At 42.1% G+C, this 24,646-nt stretch overlaps 1 protein-coding gene across 2 annotated transcripts in view; it reads left to right on the forward strand.

The window, feature by feature from the left end:
* Positions 1-21,540, forward strand: part of Srpx (sushi repeat containing protein X-linked) — a 73,112-nt gene extending 51,572 nt beyond the window's left edge. For both annotated transcript variants that reach the window (XM_006976919.4, XM_042269173.2), the window contains 7 exons: positions 1,690-1,866; positions 8,924-9,050; positions 11,255-11,376; positions 12,008-12,187; positions 13,730-13,863; positions 16,575-16,696; positions 20,969-21,540. In XM_006976919.4, coding sequence (XP_006976981.1) covers positions 1,690-1,866; positions 8,924-9,050; positions 11,255-11,376; positions 12,008-12,187; positions 13,730-13,863; positions 16,575-16,696; positions 20,969-21,152 — 1,046 coding nt within the window. In that variant the 3' untranslated portion in view covers positions 21,153-21,540. The remainder of the gene's footprint in view (positions 1-1,689; positions 1,867-8,923; positions 9,051-11,254; positions 11,377-12,007; positions 12,188-13,729; positions 13,864-16,574; positions 16,697-20,968) is intronic.
* The last annotated feature ends 3,106 nt before the right edge of the window (positions 21,541-24,646 follow it).

The following is a 24,646-nucleotide window of genomic DNA, read 5'->3' on the forward strand; positions in this document are numbered from 1 at the left end:
TCTAGGGCTTGTCAGAATACCACAGAGGTAACTGGGTAGAAGTGAAAGCCATGTGATAGGTACAAGAAGAACCCTAAACCGGGGCCCCGGTAGTAGATTAAATGAAGGAAAATCATGAAAAGCAAATGTTCTGAGGAGTGGGACTTAGGGCTGCAAGGAAGAGTCACTAAGGAAGTGATGCTTTAACCAAGTGATGGTGGCTCACGCCTTTAATCCCAGCACTTGGGAGGTAGAGGCCAGCCTGGTCTACAGAGTGAGTTCCAGGACAGGCATTAAAGCTACAAGAAACCTTGTCTCCAAAATCACTCTCCCGCCACCAAAAAAAAAAAAAAGAAAAAAAAAAGAAAGAAAGAAAGGAAAAGAAAAAGAAAAAGAAAAGGAAAAAGAAGTGATGCTTAGTCTTAAAGCTGGTCTGTGTCGTTCCTTGCTTGCTGGCTAACTCTGGAAGTAGGCAGACAACCTTCAAGATAAGTCCTCCAGTATTAAAACTGTAGACACTACAGCATTGGTGAAGCCACTTTTGGAAGCCTTTATTATGCAAAGTTGCCATCCCTTATTGATTGCCTAATGTTTTCCAAGTCTTTAACATACATCCAAGTTTTGCGCAGTATGTGATAGATATGGTTGGGGAAACTGAGGCTCAGGACTGTAGCCATGTAGGATATATACATTTAGCAATGTTTCACCAGGTTTCCCTGTGACCTGTTCCTAGTTCCTGGTATCTTCCCACCTTCTGAATGCTTTGTTGCTGGGTTTCTTTTTTGTTTTCATTTTCCCCTAGAACTGGGATGTGAGCCCAGGGCCTGGTAAATGCTGGGCAAATCTGCCACTCTGCTATATCTCTAGCTTTAAAAATGAACAAACAAACAAGCAGGCAAACAAACAAGCAAACCTTTTATTTTAAGGCAGGATCTCAACAAGTTGAAAGGCTGATGGGAGCTCAGTTTGCGGCCCAGGCTGGTTTTGAACTTGCCATCTTCCTGCTTCAGTGTCCTGAGTAGCTGGGATTGCGGACACAGCCACACTTGCTCCCTTCCACTTTCTTCAGAGAAAGAAGAAAATCTCTTACAGAAATCTCTTTCTTCCTGCTGCTTCTCTACCTCCTTCTCATTTATTTGGTTGTTTAGTTATTTATTGTAGTCTAGGAAATCTTGCCTCGGTCTCCTGGAATCTTGGAATTACAAGTGTGAACCACTAGTCCAGCTTTTATTTGATTTGATTTTTTCTTACAAGGGAAAGGCTCTCCCATGGGCAGTCCTGTCGGATGACTGAGTAGTAGAGGGTGGATCTAGGTGTGGAGGCTGAGTGGGAACTGCCTGCCATCTTGCCTCCAGGCTGCCCCTGAAGGAGCGTGCTGAGATGGACTGGGACCCTCCTCATCTTTCTCCTGTTTCCCCATTTTTCCACTGGTCTCTCCTGGCAACACTTTCTTCCAAAAGTGTTAGCATGCAAATCCATCTCTCGGGGTTTGCTTCTGGGGAATTCAGGCTAAGACAATGGTGCAGCTGGGATGCCAAAGCCACCTATTGTGATATGAAACTTGATGTCTTTTGTTAAACAAGGAGCCATTGTTTCATGCCATGTGTTCTATTGCAGCAAACTGCTTGCTACATGCTTTCAGAGTGTCTGGATTCTGAGCTTGTGGATACAAACTAAGAAACACGGAATATCTGGTTCTCTCCTTTTCAGAAAAGCGATGTCCTACCCTTGCCATGCCAGCAAATGGAGGGTTCAAGTGTGTCGATGGTGCCTACTTTAACTCTCGGTGTGAGTACTATTGCTCACCAGGATACACACTGAAAGGGGAACGGACAGTCACGTGTATGGACAACAAGGCCTGGAGTGGCCGACCAGCCTCCTGTGTGGGTAAGAATATGCCACAGGCCTCAGGAGCCCCATCCTGGGAGAGGAGCAGTAGGTCTTTGTTGGTGTAATACACATGAAAGGAAACAACAGTGTTCCGTGTTTGCAACCCAAACAGCCAACATAGCATTCAGTAGCTCCTGAGCTCGTAGGCCTGGCCCAAGACCTCAGTCTCTATCTTAGCTGACTTCAATGTGGCCTGCTTCCAGCTGACTTGTCCAGGTCCCAGACCTGCTATTATCACTCCTGGGAACTAATCAGAAATGTCAATTCTCATGGCCCTCTCCACTTCTTGAATTTAAAATTCTGGAGGTAGGGCTCAGCACTTTGCATTTTCAGAGGCCCTCTAGGGATGTTAAAGTCTTCAAATAGAAGGCCACCAATCACAGGGATTTTTGCTTTTCAATTTTTCAGTGCCTGGGAGTTTTCTGGGGACCTTGAGAAAAAATGCAGATTTGAACTCAGCAGGTCTTGGAAGTCAGGCTTGGGGGGATTCATCCTGTAAGGGAAGGTTTCTGAACTTTGGATTTTAACCCACTAAATGCTTAGTGACAATAATATCCCCACATCTTGGCCCCAGCCTAGTTGTGGCTATCAGAAATGTCTCTAGACATATTTTCAGTGGTTCTGGGGAAGAAAAATAACCCCTCCATTGACAACTACTTGCCTAGGGGCAGTGGGTTCTCATCATAGCTACTTGTAATTGCCACCTGGGTACCTTTTAGTGACCTACCTTAGAGATTCTGACTCAATTAACCCAACAAAGAGGCAGCTGGGGGAAGCCAATAGGGCTCTAAAAACGTCTCAGATTATTATTTTCCTGCTGGAGATCTAAAAGTAGCATTAGAAATTCCCCAGGGAAATGCGAATTCTCTGCCCACCTGAGATGAGCAAGCTTAGAAACTCTAGGTTGTGCCCAATAATCTGCTTCTATAAAAGCCAAGAAAGATGATTCTGTTGTGAGCCAAAGTTGGAAAACCTGCTTTAGGAGTTCAAAATTAGGAAGTTTAGCATCTTCATACTCAAAAATACTGTCCTTAGATAGGATGCATCAACCCCAGGAGGAAGACGGTTAGGAAAACAGAATCATGAGAGCCCTGCAGATGTAGAAAGCCAAAATGTACCTTTGGATTCTGGTTTTTCTGTAGGCATTGAGGCACCCAGCTCTAGGACAGTGTTTTCTGCAACTGATTGCACTCAAGCATGAATCTCCAAAGTGCTGGTATTGTATTGAAGTTACTACAGAGGATCATTTACTCCTAAACTGTGGAAGCTGCCAGGTCCTGCCCTTAGAGAACATTAAAACACAATCCTACACTGTTTTTAAATGGAATTTATCAATTCGTTGAGAATTTCATACGATGTATTTAGATCATATTCACCCCTAACTCCTCCACACCCCCCACTTTTCTATGGATGAGAACTGAGCCTAGGCTAGAAGAGCAACAACAGTGAAATGGTAGTGTCAGCCACAACGATACACTCCCATGTAATTGACACCATGATGGATGAGAGGGAAGAGCTCAGGAAATAATCATTGAAGGTGCTACCAGAAATCTAATGGCTTCTCCTGGCCTTCCTGCCCTCTGTCTCCTATCAGTGAGACCTGTGTGGCACCCAGCTGACAAAGGAATCTACACAAATATTGTTTTAAGATAGAGTGCTGGCCCTAAAGGGAACAATATGGCAAAGCTGAGTCCCCACAAAATATTTGGCCAAAGCACTTTTTTCTGAAGATGCGGCATCTCCACTGTTGAGAAGGCCTGCTTGGCGAGGACAGATAGAATGTGCTGGAGCTGATGGTGGGGTTGGGGGTGAGATCTGGGCATGCCCATGGCTAAGTCCATGTGTTCAAAGCAGAAGGGTACCCCACAGATGCTGCCTGCCTTTGGTATGTATCTTCTTGTGCTTTGCTGTGTGCAAACTAGCTCTTAAAAGCAAACCAGAGGAAATTAATCAAATCTCTGTTGTCTTGTATTGGAAGGAGCAGAGGTCACAGTGTGGGAGAGGAGAAGCCCCAAACTCTTTCTGCTAAGCAAGCTTTGGCAGAGCACTCTAGGGACATATTGTTCAGATTTCCAGATTGCACACAACAATGGAAAGAAAATGCTGATTGTTCTCAAAAAGCAACAAGCATGTCTAAAGCCAGACCAGATGGCCCTGGAACTTGCCCAGAGGGAGAGGGAAGGAAGTTAGAAATGAACCCCAATTTCAGGCAGTTTATCTTACCATTTGCTGAGACAAGTTTCGAGTGTATTGGAGGAATGGAAATTGTGTATGCAACTAGGCGGAGATGGGAAATGGGGTGCAGGGTCCCCAAGAGCTTAGAGCTCTAAGGTAAATGAAAAGAAGCAGACAGAGTAAGCAGGCTGTGCTTTCTGCAATTTCAGTGACAGACAAGCTGGAGTTTGTCCCCAGTGAGTTCTGCTCCAAAGCTATCATTTACTTCTTTGGCTTTATTAATAAGTTTGCCTGTGTGCTGGCAGGAACAGTCTTCCTTGAGCATAACTCAGGGCTTCAGCCTATTTTAGGAGCTGACACATGGCGCTTGAGTTGTTCCCAGGTTTCCACACAACCTTAAACAGCACATTTTGGCCCGCACTGTGCTGAGTGCTAGGAAAGCTAACCCAGTTCTCTTGCAAACTGGGAAGGCCGGGCATTCTTTGACTCCAAGGTGGTCATTTCTGGGGTCTGGCTAATTTGTAAGTGCCACAAGTCAAAATTAATTCTCTGCCTCAGACTGAAGTCCAATTCAGTTATTTAAGAAATGAATGGGGTCATATGGGGAAAGCATACTATAAGGTGCAGGGGAGTGAAGACGTTAGGAAGCCCTTTCCTCCATTGGCTGAAACTGGCACTGTGTGCTGAGATATTTTTAATTTCTGTCCATTTTCATTTGGTTCCATAGAACAATGGACAGTAAGAGTGAACACAAATCCTCATTTAGAGACCTCATTTTACGTAGACGTACCTCTCAGCTATGGACCAAAACAAGAAAAAAAAAAAAAGACAGTTTTAAAAGCATGGATGAAGAAAATTTAGCAAATGCCTTTTGACACGAAGAGAATACCCATTTTGTTGCTTTAACAAAGGACAATGTACAAACCAGCTTGGTTGTTGAAATTCCTCCCTCTTTTTATATTTTCTACAGAGTGGACAGGGATTCAGTCACACAAGTTAAATCCTGGAAGAAAATATATCTTTGAGATACAAGATATGGAAATTGATGACAACCATTTTGTTGTCTGATGAGTTGGTTTACCCAGCGATCCATGGGGGATATTGGTTGGCCTTCAGTTCACTACTCCATTGCTATCAGCAGCGTTAGGAATAAGGGCACCAGTACACTGTTATAGATTAGTTGAGCTGACTGTTTCCTGGGCTGGTAAGGAATACATATCCACATCCATTACATACCATCAGGAATCTAATTTCAGTTTGACAACTGCTCAGTTGACGGAAATACGGGTCCCAGTTTGGGCTCAACTGATTTACCACTATGACTGAACAGGCAGACTTTTAGTGAGTGGCCTTCTCGACGACAAATGAGTCGACAGTTGGGTACCTTTGCTTCTACTGCTTGCTCACTGCTTCCCTTCTGGTTTCTTTGGTTGTTTCTGGAAAGTTCCTTGAAATCTTGCAGTGCCAAAGAAATGGAAGCACTTTCCAGAGGCATCCACAGGGATTGTCCTTTGGCTGGAGAAAGGAAAATGATTGGGCAAGCTTTTTTTCCGAGACAAGTTTTCTTCTGCCTTGGCAGTCACGTCTTCGTGTGCCCCCAGGAAACAGATGGCTCTGGCCTCCATCATCATGCTCAGATTCTTTGAAAAAAAAAATCCACTTCTATTTGAAACACGATTGTACAGTTTCCCCCTCCCTTCCCTCCCTCCAGTCCTCAGACTCTTCCATTTGTCTCACTTGTCTGTGGTTGTGCAACAGACTGCCCAGAATTCAGTGGCTTCGAACAGCTAAATTGATCCAAGAGACACTGGGGGTTGGAAATTTGGACAGTGTTCCGCGAGGCCGGCTGCTCTCTGCTAGCCATTATGGCTCAGGTTATAACGATTAAGGGCCTGCAGGGTCCAGGATGGGCCTCCTGCACATAGAATGCACTGTGGCTCAGGAAAACTGTATTGACTAGAGTTTGACTGAATCGCAGTCTTTTCCTCTTCTTCTCTCCACCCCTGCTCCCCCCACCTGTTTTCTTACCCCCCACTGTGACCTAAAGCCATTTGAATTGCTTTCCATGACACCTGCCTCCAAAACAGAGTAATCTGAAGGTAAAGTGCCAGACTCTGCCACAACAGCCAAGGTCTGAAACTGACAGAGGGTCTTTGAGTTCATTGTTCCCAAAATGGTGTTCCTGTGGCTCTCCCCTTATTTCCAGCACATGTTAAAGAATCCTGGGTAAATAGTTCTGCTGTCAACACTGATACAGCACAGTATATCCGATTATTGTATTTTCTACTCAGAAAGGAAAGTGGAATACAGAGAAGGGGCATGATTTGTCAAATAACTCCAGTTGAATGGGGTAGAGAACAGAGAAGAGGAGTGTCACTGAGGCTTCAGGATTTCCATACAATAACTGACTTTGCAGGCTTCTGGACTTCGAGGGGAATAGTAATTATGTTTCTATAGTAACTTTCTCCATTTCATTCATGGAAATGTATCATAACTCTAAGAAGCTATGGTGGCCATGAGCTTAGCTCTCCAGAGCACCAACATCCACAGGCTGGTCCTATCAACTGAGAGAGAGGACAGTTGTTTAAAGAGGCTTTAGAATCTAGTCTTTCTGATGTTTTTTGAGATTTATAGAGAAGCTATGGTAAATAATCTGAAGAGAATATGCATTTTTATAAAGGTTGGATGCAAACACCAGGTCAACAACAATAGCAAGAATACACACACACACACACACACACACACACACACACACACACACACACACAGAGAGAGAGAGAGAGAGAGAGAGAGAGAGAGAGAGAGAGAGAGAGAAGCATTTGAATTCTTAAAATACATTTAAAATTTAAAATATGAAATGGTGTATTTAAATACCAGAACACAAGAAACTCCAAAAAGAGAAGACATGCTTTCCAGTCTATAGATGGGAATGCTAGTGACATTGATTTAGTTGCTAACTTAGTACTTAGTTAAGTACTTAGTTGCTTAACATTAGGTGTAAAAATTCAATGAACTCATGCAAAGATAGCACTTAGGCTGGAGTGGGCACATAGGGTTCAGAGAATATTGCTTCCTATATGGTATAATGTATATTTGTTTCATATTTGAAGAAGCTCTCCATCTGAACAACTAGGCCACTTTTGACTGATCATTGTTAGGCAGACAAGCTGTCTCTGAGAAGCTGAGTCTCCCACCCCCTGCCCTGCCCCTCCCAGATCACCCAGCTGACACAAGGAAAACAGACAGTGTATCATCCACATTTAGTTTACCTGATGCAGAGACCAAGAATCTCTCTTCACTCATAAATAACAGAGTGTAATTTTACATGGAAATCAGTAGCCCATCCTCAGCCCCTCTTCTTCAGCTTTACCTTCCGTGGAAGCATGTGTTCTAGAAAACAATTGCCAGCTAACTCTGATTGGTGGGCAGCAGTCTTTCAACACTTGTCTGAGCCGCCCAAAACGCTGACATTGAAATGCTCACCTGAATTATGAAAGCATGCCTTCTATTACTTAGCGTAGTAATAAAAAATGTTATTTTTAAGAACTTAGTAACCACAAATGGATACTTCAGATAAATTTAAGTATACTCTATATCATTGTGACACATATACATTATTTCATTAATTCTTTAGGCATAGCTTTCATATTTTAATGTCATTGGAGCTGGGGTGCATCTTATGCATTTAATGACTTAAATTCAAAGAAATATGATAGTTATTCAATTTAAGATCAGTGTAAGAAGGCTGCAAATTCACAGTCCATTGAAGCATGACATAGAATGAAAGCAAATTTGGGTAACTAAAGGTAAAATTGTTTGAAAAAATATTCAATATTCATTATTTCTTACACTGCATAAAATGAGCAGTCCTTAGATAAGCTACAGGGGAAAGTATGTGAAGGCCTTTACCTGATGCAGTCAGTCAGTCTCTGAGAGATTTGAGTCAGTAGCATAGAGGACATTCACTTTTCACCCAGGTCGTAATAGCATTTAGATCATTATCGGTTGCTACATAAAGCAATGCAAAGCTGATTAGCACATGCTGTCTTTAAATACATTCTCCACCTGCTTGCCATCAAGGAGGACTGGGAAACCTCTAAATTTCCTCCTGTGCCTTCACTTCAGCTTTGATCACAGGCAACACAGCCCCATGCAGAATTAGCATCTCACTCATTTCCAGCCCTCATTATCAACCCATCTGGATAGAGGGGGAGTGGAGTAACTTAAATAATGCACTCAAACCCTGTGAGGCCACTGTGAATATGTATAAACCAAGAGAGGTGGCTCCATTACATATCCAGGGCATTCAAGTTTGGCTGATCCAGAACAATGCTGTTCTCTGCCTCCTGACAGATGTAATAAGGTGAAATAAGCACCCCAACACACTGTAAACTCTGGTAAATTTTTAGCATCAGATTCACTTCCACCTCAAATGCCACCATTTGGAATGACACCCTTGGATAAAGTTGGCACTCATAAAAGATTTCTTGAATTGAGTTGAATCAAAGTAGGTGATAGTGTTGGTGCCTTTGCTTGGTATTCTACAACACTGTCTTTAAATCAGGGCAGACTCACTAAAGCTGAATGGCTTCTGGCTTTATCTGAGTAACTGTGCTGTTGCTAAGTCAGTATACAGAGTCAGGAAGAATATACCAGTACATGTAGCAATGGTAGAGAATGGAAGGTCTATTTTGTGCAGGTGAGTCCTAAGAGATCTGTAAAACTCAGCAAAAGAGAGAAAGCAGGATGAAAGGATAGAGAAATCCAGAGAGAACTATCTCTTCCAAAATGGCAAGAGTCTAGAGGTCTTGGTTTGTCAGATGATGAGTGTTGACCACCAGTTTAACAAATTATTTCTTAATTGGCTTATCTTTTCAAGATATGGAACCTCCTAGAATCAAGTGCCCAAGTGTGAAAGAACGTATTGCTGAACCGAATAAGCTAACAGTCCGGGTGTCCTGGGAAACCCCAGAGGGAAGAGATACAGCAGATGGCATTCTTACTGAGTAAGTCAAACATGAAACTTGGCAGCTGCAATTCTCTCTCTCTCTCTCTCTCTCTCTCTCTCTCTCTCTCTCTCTCTCTCTCTCTCTCTCTCTCCCTCCCTCCCTCCCTCCCTCCCTCCCTCCCTCCCTCCCTCCCTCCCTTTCTTCCGCTCTCCTTCCTTGAAACCTTGTACATTATAGGTAAGCATGGGTGCTGACCTACATTTCCAACCTATGTTGTCTCCTAGGAAATGTTCTGACATTTCCTAAATGTGAGATATTTACTACCCACAGTGGAGTGTATCTATGCTGGTCTATTTATGTTTCAGACCTGGTCACTCTGGTCACCATCCAACATACTATATAGTTTATTTGTAAATAACAGCATAACATATACAGTATTTGTCATTTTTTTCTTGCCTGTCTTTACTACAATACATTCAGTACATTAGTCAGTCCTAAGGGCTAGAACTGTATCTGGCACATAGTTAACACTCAGTTTTTTTACTCTTGCTCTTTGGGGGCCTGCCACCCAGCTCCCGAATAAATACTCGTGGAGACTTATTATTAACTTTTAAATACCCAGCCTTAGCTTGGCTTATTTCTAGCCAGCTTTCCTTAACAAATTATCCCATCTACCTTTTCTACCTTTTGCCTCTGGGCTTGTATCTTTCTATAGATAGATAGATAGATAGATAGATAGATAGATAGATAGATAGATAGATAGATAGATAGATAGATAGATAGATACCTTTCTTTACTTCTTACTCCATGGCTGGCTGTGCAGGTGCCTGGCCTCTGGTATCCTCCTCTCCTTCTTGCTCCTTGATCCTCTTTCTTTCTCTCTCTTTTTCTCCTTCTATTTATTCTTTCTGCCTAACAGCCCCACTTATCCTTTCTCTGCCTTGCTTTTGGCCATTCAGTTCTTTATTCGACCATTAGGTGTTTTAGGCAGACAAAGTAACACAGCTTCATGGAGTTAAACAGATGCAACATAAAAGAATGCAACACATCTTTGCATCATTAAACAAATGTTCCACAGCATAAACAGATGTAACACATCTTAAAATAATAGTCTACAACACAGCAGCTTGGATACAGTCCCACAGACTTGGAGGAGGGTACCAGGAGGAAGGCACTGTCGCAGCATGAGTTCAGAGAAAGCTGACTTGTCCCCTGATCAACTCACGCTTGGGCTCCTTGCTTTCCTAGTACATAGCCTATGACTCCCCCGCACCCCCCCCCCAGTATCTAGCCCAAGCGATTTTGATGCAGTCTGCTTCTGCGGGGAAGGGAGTAGGGGCAAGCTCTGACACAGGTGTTTCTTTTGAGTCCCCTTGATGACTCCTGTTATTTTCATGATGAAATGGAGTCTCAGAGAAATTAGCTGCCACTCCTATTTGAAAGACGACTCTTTTGGGGTTTATCTGAATTTACATTTACTGTCTAAGGATCTGAAGATCTTAAGGCATCTAAAGTAAAAAATGACATCTCTGAGTGGTGGCAATGATGATTCCCTATGGCCATTATCATCAAATGTTATCATTCCTAGGAGGCGCAGTGAAAAGGTGAGTTTTCTATACATTAAAAAGTAACCAAAAGCTGTCATTTCATTATGTTATACCAACTGGTGGTGTTGTCAAATAGATGCTAAAGTCACCCCATGCTGTGCAATCCTGGCCAAGTCCCTTAGCTTTTTGTTGCCTTAGTTTCCTTTCCTGTAAAATAGTTCTATGAGGATTAATTAAATAATAAATAATAAACCATGCCTGATACATGTAAGATTTATATAAAGCAGACAAGTTTTTTTTTGCTTTTACTAACATAGTATTAGGATAGTCAAGGATTCACAGAGAATTTACTATTTGCTCAGAAAGGTCTTCATTGACCCAGACAGAAAAAGCCAAGAACATTCTAGTACCTGTTGCAGGCCCAATTTGCCAAATAAACTGTACTCTGGAAGAATTTTCCTCAGAAAGCATTGTGTTGTCTGCCAAACAGGGAAGACATGCAGGCTCAGCCCACAACCCCTGTTCTGTGCGTCAGCAACAAACAAATGAACAAACAAAAAAGCAGATCTCCCCTTAGCTGAGATCCCGTGAAGCAGAGGGAAGTTCAGGAGACCGCTCCTCACACAACCTCGGTTCTGCTTGACAGGCTCAGAGATCAACAGCTGTCTTTAGTACACAAGCATAATCCTGGGTATTTCTGCTTTCTTCCTTAAGTGTTATTCTCAAAGGCCTCCCTCCAGGCTCCAATTTTCCAGAAGGAGACCACAAGATTGAATACACAGTCTATGACAGAGCTGAGAACAAGGGCACCTGCAAGTTTCGAGTTAAAGTAAGAGGTGAGAGAGACGGTTGCTTCCTGGTGACTGTCAAAGAAAGAGGGAACGGGCGGCTAAGCGGGAGTGTTCAGAAGGCCCCTTGTAGTAGGGCTACTGCCAGCTTTGGATTAGGTTTTGGTGATGCTGAGGAAAGCATTCCATCTTAATGCCCGGATTTCAATATTGGGGGGAGGGGGTGTTACCTAGGAAACACAACTACTTTCACGGGAGCCCACAGGTGTCTGTCCAAGAAGACTACCACTTCATAATTTCTCCATCTCTGAGCTAATATCTCTAATACCTGCAATAAACAACCCGAGTAGTCAGGAGTCCCAGCTTTTAGGTCTTGCAGGCCTGAAAAAATATTTTGAAAACTTGGTGTTTCATGGTTTGGCCAGGTAGTCAGTATCATTTACTGTTCAGGGCTCAGGGTCCTTATCTGTCACATGAGGGGGCTAATGCTGCTCTCTCAAGGGTCCCTTTGGTATGGGTGATGACCATTATGGGGCATTAGATAATAGTCACCCTTGCCTCCCACTCATTTCGCTAATTGATGTATAACTTCGTGGCAAACCTGGGCCCTCATCTTCTCTGGTTCCTTTATGGAAGAGTGCTCAGGGCTAAGGTCATTCTGGGTTTGTGTCCCCTACAGTCAGGCGCTGTGGCAAACTCAACGCCCCAGAGAATGGTTACATGAAGTGTTCCAGTGATGGGGATAACTATGGAGCTACTTGTGAATTCTCCTGTATCGGTGGCTATGAACTTCAGGGTAGTCCTGCCCGAGTATGCCAGTCCAATCTGGCTTGGTCTGGCACGGAGCCCACCTGTGCAGGTATGTGTGCAGTTCTTTCTGCAGCTAGCATCAGAATCTGAGACCCCCTGATTCCAGAGTGGGTAAAAGCAGCTTTAGTGCCTTTACACCATAAAATTCAGTGTCATCTCTGCTCATCTGAGTGGGTGAAAAAAGTGTCTTGTTTGTGCCTGTTCTCTGATCCCCCCTTCATGTCTTCTAAGAAACAACCTGGAGGCCAGTCTTAAGTGACATTAAGCCAATAGTTTGTTTACTTACATTTATCCCTCTACTTTACAGCTGAGGATCAAGTTTTCAATGGTAGTACACTGCTGTGTTTAGACAGTATAATTCTGGCCTTGCATCATTGGCTTAAGTGTCATACATATCTTGGGCACCTGAAATCCTTCCTCCTGTGTCAAATGAGGAGAATCATACCTCTCCTAAAGGTGGTTGTCTACTGAATGCTGTAATAGAGGAGTTACAGGGTAAGCCTTCATTCAACACGTACCAGCCAGCGCGTCTTACTGATGAACAGCAATCGGGCTGACAGTGTGAAATCTAGACTACCTAGGAAACTCCAGACTACTTTTTTATTTCTATGAGTCCCCTTTTCTCAATGCCAGGTATGTCTTCCTTTCCCCCTCCTTTAACCCTACCATTCAGAGCAGACTCCTCAGCTAAGTACTTGATGTCCATTTTTTGTGACACCGAGGCCTGCGATATATTGTTAAATAATCTCATAAATCTATCTAGCTGCTAGCCATATATGGGCATGGGGCACTTGAAGTAAGTCCAAATTTAGGAATGTTGTCAGGTGTAAAATATATACCAATTTAAAAGTCTTAGCACAATAAAGAATATAAAGTATCGCTACTTTTTATGTTGCTTGCATGTTGAAATATTTGGATATATTGGGTTGACATATAAAGCTATTGTCACATATTTGTTTGTACATTTGCACTGAAGCTACTAGAAAAATTGAAATTGTACAGTTACGTAAAGTCGATTTACATTGACCAAGACTGTGAGCCCCAAAAGCCATGTTAGAGATAACAGCTGCCTCTCATGCAAAACAACGGCCCAGAAGTTGACACATAGCTGTCACTCAGTGCAGTTGACCGAATGAAAATGTAAATGAACTGTGATTTTAAAGCTGACCTGAAGTCTGAAATATTAGCGCCACATTCATAAGCCCTACATAGTGTGTTCTCATTTTTCTTTTGTGATTTCTTTTTCAGGGCCAGACTGTTTGCTGCTCTGTGTACTGAGCCAATCCGTTAGGGCTCTTTGTCATTTATCCGGTTCTGTGGAAGAACTATAATTAAACCACCTTGACTCATGCTCTCCCTGGGCATATTGAACGAACAATGAATTTACGTTAGACTAAACTACTAAGTTTAATGTGATTTGTTACAGCAGCAAAGGAAAACTAGGGCACCTCGTCTGCTGCAGGTGCTTCATGAACTCACTTCTCAAATCAACTACTTACACGTGAATTCTCATCTCAGGGTCTACCTAGGGTTTTGTATGTGACTGGCTAAGTTAAGGCTTTGGAACTTATGCGACCATTTCTGATTACAGCTATGAATGTCAATGTTGGTGTCAGAACAGCAGCCGCACTTCTGGATCAGTTTTATGAGAAAAGGAGACTCCTCATTGTGTCCACACCTACAGCTCGAAACCTCCTCTACAGACTGCAGCTGGGAATGCTGCAGGTGAGGCCTTGAGGCAGAGCTAAAGTGGGAGGGAGACCTCTAACAGGAAGAAGACTGGCACTTCACTAAAAGCAAAGGCCAGACTCAATGCCTAATGCATTTAGGGTGAGTTTAAGGGACCAGCACTTTAGAGACAGTCATTCATTTCTGGTGCTGGTGTATAACCTTATTAACATTGACTCCCCAGAGCTAACCCAATCATTCTCCAACCAGCGAGGTTTGTCTGTCTTTGCTAATAAGCTTAATTGACATGTTGTCCAGGCCCAGCCAAAGAACAATTGTCTTTGCTGATCCTGTCCAGCACATTCATAGACTGGAGGTGATCAATCAGTTATCTTCCCAATAGACTGGCTAAGGAGATACAAGGCATCCAAAAGCCTCTAGGCACCATATCCCTCCTTGGGAATTCCACCTCCTTTAATGAAGGCGAGTTTTGCTGCTACTGGATGAGACAATCACCATGTTGGGGGAGAGTAGAAACTGCAAGGGTCACACTAGAAGTTGCCTGATTTTGTCTTAAAGTTGCATGGCAATGAGTGGCCAACTTCACTGAATGCTAAAGGAGCAGGGTATGCTGCACTTCTCTTCTAGGATTTCTCATTCATTTATTCCTGTTTGAACAATCTTGGTGTAATCAAAGGCAGCAGTTTACTACTTAGCACACGTAAAATGAATAATGAGTCTTTCTTTCACTGTTTTCTTTGTCATCTGAACAGGTTGCCCATGAACTGTGAAGAGCCATATGAAATGTTTGGGCTACCTTGATAAGAACCAAATTCACTAAATCTGTATCATAAATCCCTGTCACCCTGCCTGCCCTTGTATACCTCTGTCTTAATTAGGGTTACTAGCTATATTGAAGCACCCTGATGAAAAGCAATTTAGAAAGGAATAGTTTATTTGGCTTATGCTTCCACATTCTTAGTCCATCACTGAAGGAAGTCAGGATAGGAACTTAAGCAAAGCAGGAACCTGGAGGCAGGGGTTGATGCAGAGGCCATGGAGGGGTGCTGCTTACTGACTTGCTCCCAATGGCTTGCTCAGCCTGCTTTCTTATAGTGCTCAGACCACCAGTCCAAGAATGGCACCACTTTTGTTCGAATCTAGATGGTCTTTTAATAAAAAACCCAAAGCCAGATATCAGGGTGAAAGCTGAAAGATCAGAGAAGCAGAACAGCTAGCCACTAGTTCTTACCTCTACAAAATCATCAGCCTAAAGAGTGAGTTCCTGTTTCTTTATGACTTATATATCTTTCTCTGCCCTGCCATATTACTTCCTGGGATTAAAGGCATGTGTGCTTCCCAGGACTGGGATTAAAGGTGTGTGCCAGCATTGCTTGGCTCTGTTTCCAGTGTGGCCTTGAACTCAGAGAGATCCAGACAGATCTCTGCCTCCTGAGTGATAGGATGAAGGGTATGTGCCACCACTTCCTGACCTCTGTGTCTAATCTAGTGACTGGCTCTGTCCTCTGATCCCCAGGCAAGTTTATTAGGGTATACAATATATTACCACACACCACCCACGATGGGCTGGGCCCTCCGCCATCAATCACTAATTAAGGAAATACCCTACAGGCTTGCCTACAGTCAGATCTTCTGGAAGAATTTCCTTAATTGAGGTTCCCTCCTCTCAGATGTGTCAAGTTGACATAAAACCAGCTAGCATGATCCTCTTGCTCCTCATAAAATGCAAATGTGTATGCTTAGCCGGTTTTATGGCCCTTGGCAAAGCACCATGGCATGGCCACACATGCCTTGAGCTCTTCTTAGCCCTAGAAAAATGAATGAGCTAATAAACTTGCCTTGGCTCATGCATCAAATTTGATTTGAAAGCTAGATTTTATTGGTCGCAGCCCCATTTATTCACCTGCATATTGATTCTGACTACTTTTAGATTGCAGTGATAGAATCGAGTACTTAGGTTAAAAGCCATTGAGTCACTGTAAGTTTTTGTAGCCCTCAGCCTTAGCTCATTCCTGTCCTCTCAGGCCCTAGATAAACTGCTGGTCAGCTAGTTGGCTATGGCATTTTGGATCTAGATATTCTTATATTTGTCCTCTCATCAACACTTTCACACTTACCTTAACTTAGTAGGAAAGTACTGTTGAAACAGTTCAGGATTTAAAATGGTTTTTCCCATTCAGTCAGATTCATCTTGTTTATCTTCTGTTCAGTTTGTTGGCTTTGATTGTCACTGCTACTCCTGTTGAGACCTACTGACATGGAGTTGACTGAGCCACATCCACAAGCCTCTTGCCAAAGGCCAGCTAAGAGCCCAGGAATTGCTTTATCCTTGTTTTCTTGGGGTTAGTGTATGGGGAACATAGGATAGGAGTATACGGAGGGTGGTTAATTAGTGTAGAAAAGGCAAGTCTGGAAAATATTCTTACTTCCTTGTAAGAATGAAGTTAGAAACCTTGAGGTGGGGATAAGGGTGGTGTCTTGGATGCTTTTTGGAAATCTGACTTATGCAAAGTCCCACCATGTCTAGAAGTACCTTAGTATAACCATCGTGTTTAGGTTTTCAAAATCCCATTGCCAGGCTGTTTTGTGTAATTCCACTAGGAAGAGATTTAGGCTTTCTAGGCACCAGATTAGCCTTGGTTTTTCAAGTGTTTTCAGAACAATTTGGAATCAACAAGGAAGCATCCACAAGACCATTGCTGGTTCCTTAGTTATACTCACACCTCCCCTGCTGGTTCCCCCTCCAGCAAGCACAGTGTGGCCTGGATCTTCGACATGTCACCGTGGTGGAACTGGTAGGAGTGTTCCCAACCCTCATCGGCAGGATCAGAGCAAAGATTATGCCGCCAGCTCTAGCACTGCAGCTCAGGTAAGGGGGTGTTCTCGCCTTAAATTTCATGCCCTGTGATACACTTGTATCTCACCATGGATGTGCTTGTGTCTGATCAGGTTCCTCGGTTTTTTTTTCTATTCAGTATTTAGTTCAGGCCGTCTTTGGTGCTTAATTGCTTTTATTCTGGGAGTATTATAATCATGCTAATTGGCATGTTCCTGCATGTTCAACTGAATTATGCAGTGGAAAATTGCTAATGTTTCCTTTTTCCCCCTCTAGCCATTTTCTCCTCTCTCTCTCTCTCTCTCTCTCTCTCTCTCTCTCTCTCTCTCTCTCTCTCTCTCTCTCTCTCTCTCTCTCTCTCTCTCTCTCTCTCTGTGTGTGTGTAGGTTGAAAACAAAATGGCCTAAGCAGCAGTCCTTGCTCATGTTAGGACAGATACTAATTAGCTCTTTCAGGCTTGATCTCTTTTTCCCCCATCTTTCCAGAGTACTTGTCCATATCCCTGTTTCAACAATTGTATCTCTTTTCTGTCATACTCATAAAGCTAGAGCCCTAATAGTCAGACCTTGAGTAATACATTGAAGTGAGCTTTAATAACTAAAAGGCAATTTCAGAATAACCTACATTTTTTCTTGTATCTCTTGGCCACCTTGAGGTGGGTAATTAGGGTAAACTAATACTCCCTAAAAATCTTCCCTTCTAGCCTAGCTTTTAACTTTTGTACACTGCACAAGACAGAGCAAGTCTCTGGTCTCAAGGTCCGAGAAGTCTCCTTGTCTTTTACAGTCCCAGACGACTTCACCATCTTGTACGTCTGAGACACATATAAAGAAAGTAAAAGCGAACAATGGTATTAGTCAGGTTCTTCTTATACCAAAATACCAAAGGCAAGTAACCCCTACAATTGTTTCTTTTGCTCGTAATTCTGAAGGCTACAGTCAGAGATGGAGGGACTCTATTGCTTTGAGTCTCTAGTGAAGGTCATCCATCATAGAGGGAACATAGGGCCATGTAAATTGCTTTTATCAAGAGCCAGGAAACAGAGAGACAAAGAGACCAGAGTTTCATAATCCTTTTCAAAGAGAGGTCTTCAAATGGCCTAAAATCCTCATGGTAGACCTCGCTTCTCAAAGAGTCTACCATCTTCCAGTAGTGCCACCTAAGCAAGCCTTTAATACGTGGGCCTTTGGAGGACACTTGCCACCCAAATTATGGCATACTCTTCTGTGTTTATGCTTGGAAATGTTATGTATTACTTATACCCCCAGTCCATTGGCCAGAACTAATCACATGATTACAATTGAACTTCAAAGGAGGCTGTGAAATGCAGTGCTTTGTTATTTTTATGAAGGCAATGAAATGGCATTTGGTGAATTTTACCAAAGGTGTTCAAATAAGTTCACAAAAATTCCCTAAGAGTTGTCACACTGGTTAGCTTTATGCAACCTTGACATAATCTAGCATCATTTGGCAAGATGGAACCTGGAGATAGGAACTGAAGCAGAGGCTATAGTAGAACACCGATTATTGACTTGCTCTTCCTAGCTTGCTCAGCTTGCACTTTTATACCACACAGGACCACCTGCCTAGAGGTTATACCACCCTCAACGATCTAGACCCTCCCACATGAATCATAATTCAAGAAAATGCCTTCTAGGCTTGTCTACAGACCAATATGGTGAATACATTTTCTTAATTGAGGTTACTTCTTCCCAGATGACTCTAGCTTGGGTACAGATCACACACAGATGCGCGCGCGCGCGCGCGCACACACACACACACACACACACACACACACACACACACACACAAATTTCCATCATACCCTTTATCAATTACTTAAACAAGACTTTTGCAGAGGACTAAAGAGGTGGTTCAGTGGATAAATTGCTTGCCTCATAAACATGAAGACTGGATTACATCCTCAGAACCTAAGTAAAGTCTAAGACAGCATTATGTGCCTGTCTGTAACTCCGTCCTTGGAAGACAGAGACAGGGATCTCTGGAGCAAGCTGGCTTTCTACATTAGCCTTATCAGTGAGCTCTGAGTTTGATTGAGAGTCTCTAATTTGATTTATAAGATGGAGAGTCATTGTGGTAGTCACCTGATGTCAACCTTGGGCTAACACATCCACATCTACACATATGTACATGTGCCTGTACATATATAGTATACCCACACGCATGTAAACACAGATACAGACACATATACACTACATACACATTCATACATAAAGATAAAATTTGTCGAAGAGTTTGTAAAATTAGTTTCTTTGGATAACAGATAGATGGTAGACACAGATACACATACACATGATAAATATATAAAAACCAAGAAGGACATCACTTTAATAATCATATTATTCTCAGACTTCCCTGGAAGGTGACACAGGAAGAGTTCCTTCCAATCTGATAATAGTCATCATGTAGCTCAGGAATACTGTCAACCTCACCCTCAAACCAAACCCACAATCTGTGAGGTACCTTATTACCCGTCTCTTGAGATGTCTGTGGTCTCTCAGCTCCAGTGGGACCCACTCATGTTACTGTTGCTGATGTGATCATTTCTCTTTTCCCATGGCAGTGGTCCTTTTTTACATTCTGTGTTAATCAAGGTACAAGAGTCACATGAAGAATGTGTGAGATAGCCCCGGGGATGTTCTCATTTGGGCCTGATAACTGCTATGAAACCACAAGATGCAGTTTCATTCAGCTATCCTCCCTACAAGCTCCAGCCTCAGCATCGCTTGGCACCTTTCTTCTCCCAGCTCTGCTCAGTTTCAGTCCTCTATGTTCCTGGAACCCCCTTGGGTTTGAATTTATCTGGTGGAGGCAGTGGAGTCATCTTCTTTTGGATTTCTAGTCACTAGATATGGATGAGTAAGTTAGCTTTCCACTGGGAAAAATAGTATTTCCCCATTTCATGAAACTGCTTCTTGAGAAGTGCAGTCAGTTTACATTTTATTCAGTGCTATCTTTATTAATTTTTCAAGTTAGCATGAAAATGAATGGGTTTCATTAAGGCATTTTCATACGTGCATGTTATTATATTTTCTTCTAATTCATCCCCATTTCTGACTGACCTACCCACCTTACTACCTTTTCTTTATGCAACTAAAAAAACTCAGAACCATTCATAAGAGGAACAAATTCACTTTAAATTCGTGTGGCAGAGTATGTTCTGCCTGCTTCATAACCTCAAGACATTTCAACTAGAACAAAAACCAGGAGAGGAGATTGGTGGCCTCATTATTTCACTGGGCTCAGCTGTCTGCTTACTTGCCTCTTGGCTTTCTCATTTAAACTTGCTGGTACAGATGAAATCCATTTGTGTAATAAACACCACACAGTTGAAACCATGCCTGAATTTTTTGTTTTTGTTTTTTCGAGACAGGGTTTCTCCGTGTAGTTTTGGCGCCTTTCCTGGATCTCGAGCTGTAGACCAGGCTGGCCTCGAACTCACAGAGATCCGCCTGCCTCTGCTTCCCAAGTGCTGGGATTAAGGGTGTGCGCCACCACCACCCAGCGCCAGAGTATTTTTAAAAATTATTTGTGGTACTAATTATAATGAAATAAGTAAGAATGTCTGGGTGTAGGTCAGCCCATAGAGTTCTAATTGTATTCCTGATAGTCATCACGATAATTTGTTAAATGTTACTTTAATCAAGTTCACCTTGTCCAGGCTTCTTCAACCTTGGCCCTTTTGATACTTGAGGCTGGATTTCTCTGGTTAAAAAGCTGTCCTGTATACTGTAGGATAAATATATTAATATGTCTGACCTTTATCCATTAGACACCAGTAGTACCTAACTCCCTTTTTAGGACAACCAAAAGTGTGTTTAGACGTGGTCAAATGTCTCCCCAGTGGTAAAATATTCTTGCTGATAGTTATCACCATTATAGTTCTGACATTACTGCTCCCCAAATCTTCTAGCCTTGCTCTACATGTGTGTAGCAACTTTTGGTTTATCATACCATAGCCAGCCTGAGATCTTTCAGACCATAAAAATCTAAAGCAGAGTTTCTCAACTTCTAAATACCAGTTATCTAGAGATCTTACTAGTAACCCAGATCCTGATTTGTTAGGTATGAGGTCAGACATGGGCAAGTTCTTTCTGTGCAAGTTTTCATGTGATGCTATGGGTCCAAGGTTCACACTTTGAGTAGTAGGGACATAAAAATGATTCAGTCCTTTGTGGCATCAAGCATTTCTCTGCAAAGTATTACCAGAGGGCTCTGATTGCCCCCTAGAAGTCTTGGGGGTCGGGGTTTAACATTGTCAAGTCTTCTTTTTGTTTATTCCAGGCTGTTGCTTCGAATCCCACTCTACTCCTTCAGCATGGTGCTAGTGGATAAGCATGGCATGGACAAAGAACGCTATGTCTCCCTAGTGACACCCATGGCTCTCTTCAACCTCATTGACACTTTCCCTCTGAGAAAAGAAGAGATGATCCTACAAGCTGAGATGGGCCAGACTTGCAACACCTGATGGGATGTTACAGCCTTGGCGGGTCCTCGTCTCTTTTTACATAGTGTCGTGCCTTACATAGCACCCTTTACCTGGGAAGGCCTTAGAAATATCCTTGATGTACAGATTTTCATTTGTAATTTTTAAAGTCTATTTTGTTATGTGCTTTCTTTGCCCTTAAAATTTGGCATAATGTTTTTTAAACTTTGAAATGTTTCAAAATATAAGAATATATCTACTCTTTCTAACTCTCCCTTTAGTGCATTGTGGCTGATTAACACTATAATTAGAAACTACAACCACACACATGCTCTCAGCATATTATTCATTGTGAAACACACTTTGCTTTCCTTTTATTGTTTATATAAGACTTTTGTTAATAAAATATTTTGAAGCAAACATACTAAAATTCACTTTTTAAGAAAATCAAGCAACAGGTCTACTTGCTTCATATGATCAGTAGTTTTAAAACTGTGATTTTTTGTTTATTTTAAGAAAGGGAAACTAGTCCTGGCAAGGTATCAAGTGAGGTGGGAGAGAGCTAAGGCCCCAAGTGACAGAATAGCAAATTAATATATTACAAAAATCAAAAATTAAGCCTTTAACCTCTTATAGCTAATGGTGTGAAAGTCTACAGATAGAGAAAGTGTTGATTCCCCTTACTCCATTTTCCTGTGGAACAGTGTATTTACCTTGTATGAGGAACTGTAAGTAATCCAGAGCTGATTTAAAGCATATAGGAAGATACACATAGGTTCTAGGCAACCATAATGAGGTTTTATATAAACAGTTACATATCCAGATTGGGCTCTCCTTGAGTGACTTGTAACCATTCACTTCTGGGGTCTGCGTGTGAAGGACAGATGGAACATTGTGGATCTCGGTGATTGTTGATGGGTGAAGCCTCAAACAAACGGACTGATCAGTCATATAGATGCTGGAGTCAGGTTTAAGTTTAGTAGTGGAAAAGTACTTTCTCAGAGTCCTGAGAAATGTCTTCAAAGCCTCCCCCATTTCCTTCTACTCTCAATAAGAGATCTTATCAGAGATGCTTGAAGTATCCTCCTCCTCAGTGGACATGCTGTCAATGATAGAGAAATATCACAGAATACCACTCCTAGACAAAGAACTACAAGTAACTAATGGCTGCTGAGAGAAGGAGAATTAGCTTCTCCTGGGGATGATCCCTCTAATGGGTTATCAATACAAAGCGGTCAGCCTGAAACCATATAACACAAGGCACACTAAAGGGACAGACTCAGCAAGTTGTATTTATATATTTATGCACATATGGGTAACAATAATAATAAAAAGAGGCCATCAATTAGAGAGGGAGTGAGGGGAAAACATGGAGGGTGTTGGAGGGAGGGACATGGGGGGATTAGAGAGACAACAGGGATGGGGGAAGTGATGTAATTATGTTTTAATTAAATATTTTTAATTAAAAAAGAGAAGTCCTAGAAATGAAGGTGCTAGAAGCAGGAGTGTAAATACACTTGGCCTTGCTTATCCTTGGTGCCTATTACATCTGTGGATTCAATTAACCTTGGATTGAAAATATTCAGACAAAGCTACGTGATTCCTATATTGAAATTGCATAGACTTCTTTCCTCATTGCGTCCCAACCAATGAAGTATAAAAACTGTCTCCCTTATATGGGGTACTAGAAGTAATTCAGAGATGTTTAAAGTACACAAGGGGGTGTACCTAGATTACAGGTAAGTACTGTGCCATTTTATATCAGAAGTTGAGTAACTTTGGGGGTCCTGAAACCAATCCCTGAGTTTGTGTATGAAAAAGTATGATTGGCCAGTAGGACTGAACTTTTGACTGCAACTCATCCACAGAGGTTTCCACTCACTGGTTACATAACACATCCCTTTGCAGGGAGGTCAGCTTTACTTATGAAGCCTGCATTTGTATTTGTCAGTAGTTGAGCCTGAAAAAAATCACACCTTGGCATTTAATAAGGAGTTAGATTGTACTCCTAGGCAAACATTTCCAGACATTTCTGGTATTAGTTTGGCCCATAATCTATTCTTAAACAAAATAGTGAAATGATAAAAAGTCCAAATTCTAACATATATTGACTTAAAACAGGAGGTAAGTTGAACAATATTCTCACAGTAGATTAGGCAGAGTAAATGCCAACCCTTGAACAGATTTACACTCTATGTAGAAAAATTGACTGTTTTTCTCATGTATACTAAAATCCACTCTTAAAATCCTGCTTCCTTTATATGTATCAGATTAAAGTAAAAAGCACAAAATGGGAAGAGGAATGTCAAATGGTGATGAACTTTACAAAGTACCCTATGCCCATGGGACAGCCTGAAAGGAACTTACCTGATTTATTCAAACCAGTCTTTCTGGTTACTTTGACCCTCATCCCCAAATATGCAAATTACTTGAAGACGAATGAATGACCTGTGATGTTTTAAAATTAAATACTCTTCAAGAAGACATGGGAAACACTTCAAAAAGTTATCAATTGCTATCTCTAGAATATAGGTTTTTCCCTGGAAATCTCACAGGATTTTTTGAAAAATACATTTTGAAATCCTAGAAAAAAACAGCTAGAGCTAGGGAGACACATCAGAGCAACTGGCAAAGTGTTTGCTGCATAAACAGGAGGACCTGAGTTCAGTTTCCAGCACCCATGTAAAAAGTCAGGCAAGGAGGCTCACACTTCGCAATCTTTGGCTTTCACATCCAAGCATGCATATGTACATGTATTTCACATACAGCATGAATACACACACACACACACACACACACACACACACACACACACACACACACAACTCTCACTACAAGCCTTCAACTGTTGTATGATGAGGGAGAAGAAAGACAGTAAGGTCATTCAAAGAAAGCACCTTGATCCAAGTCTAGGGTGTGGCTATCTATATTGGTCATTTGTTATCGCAATGAAATTACTCCAAAACTTAGTGGCTTGCAAAAACAAGCGTTTTATTATCTCACAATTCCTGTGGGTCAGAGATTTGCGGGGGAGTCTGAAGTCTCTGATGAAGCTGCAGTCACTTCATCTGGGATGTCAGTCATCTGAAGACCTGACTGGGGCTAGGCAATCTACTTCTATGGTGGCTCTCATGCCTGGTTCTTGGAAGATGCCACTGTTTTTGCCCACACAGGCTTCATTATAGAGTATTGCATTATTCTCAAAATAGGACAGTTGATTTCTTCTAGTGGAAATGCCATAAGAGTGATCAAAGAAGCATTATCTTTTATGACAGAGATTCAAGAGATAGACTAGTCTACTTTTACTGTATCCAATTTGCCACACAGGTCAGCCCTTTTCAATGTGGGAGGACAGTATAAAAGGGCATGGGTACCAAGAGGCAAGAATCACTGGGGCTTATTTTGCAGGCTGAATTCCACTGGATACCATACTTCTTGGCAAATTCTTGAGTGGAGCCATGCCTTCATATGGCAATACAATTAGAAAGACTTTGGAATAATTAAATACAATTCTAATTGTGACTTCCTGATTTTTG

The sequence above is a fragment of the Peromyscus maniculatus genome, chromosome X (genome assembly GCF_049852395.1).
Source record: "Peromyscus maniculatus bairdii isolate BWxNUB_F1_BW_parent chromosome X, HU_Pman_BW_mat_3.1, whole genome shotgun sequence".
In the NCBI taxonomy this organism is placed as follows: domain Eukaryota; kingdom Metazoa; phylum Chordata; class Mammalia; order Rodentia; family Cricetidae; genus Peromyscus; species Peromyscus maniculatus.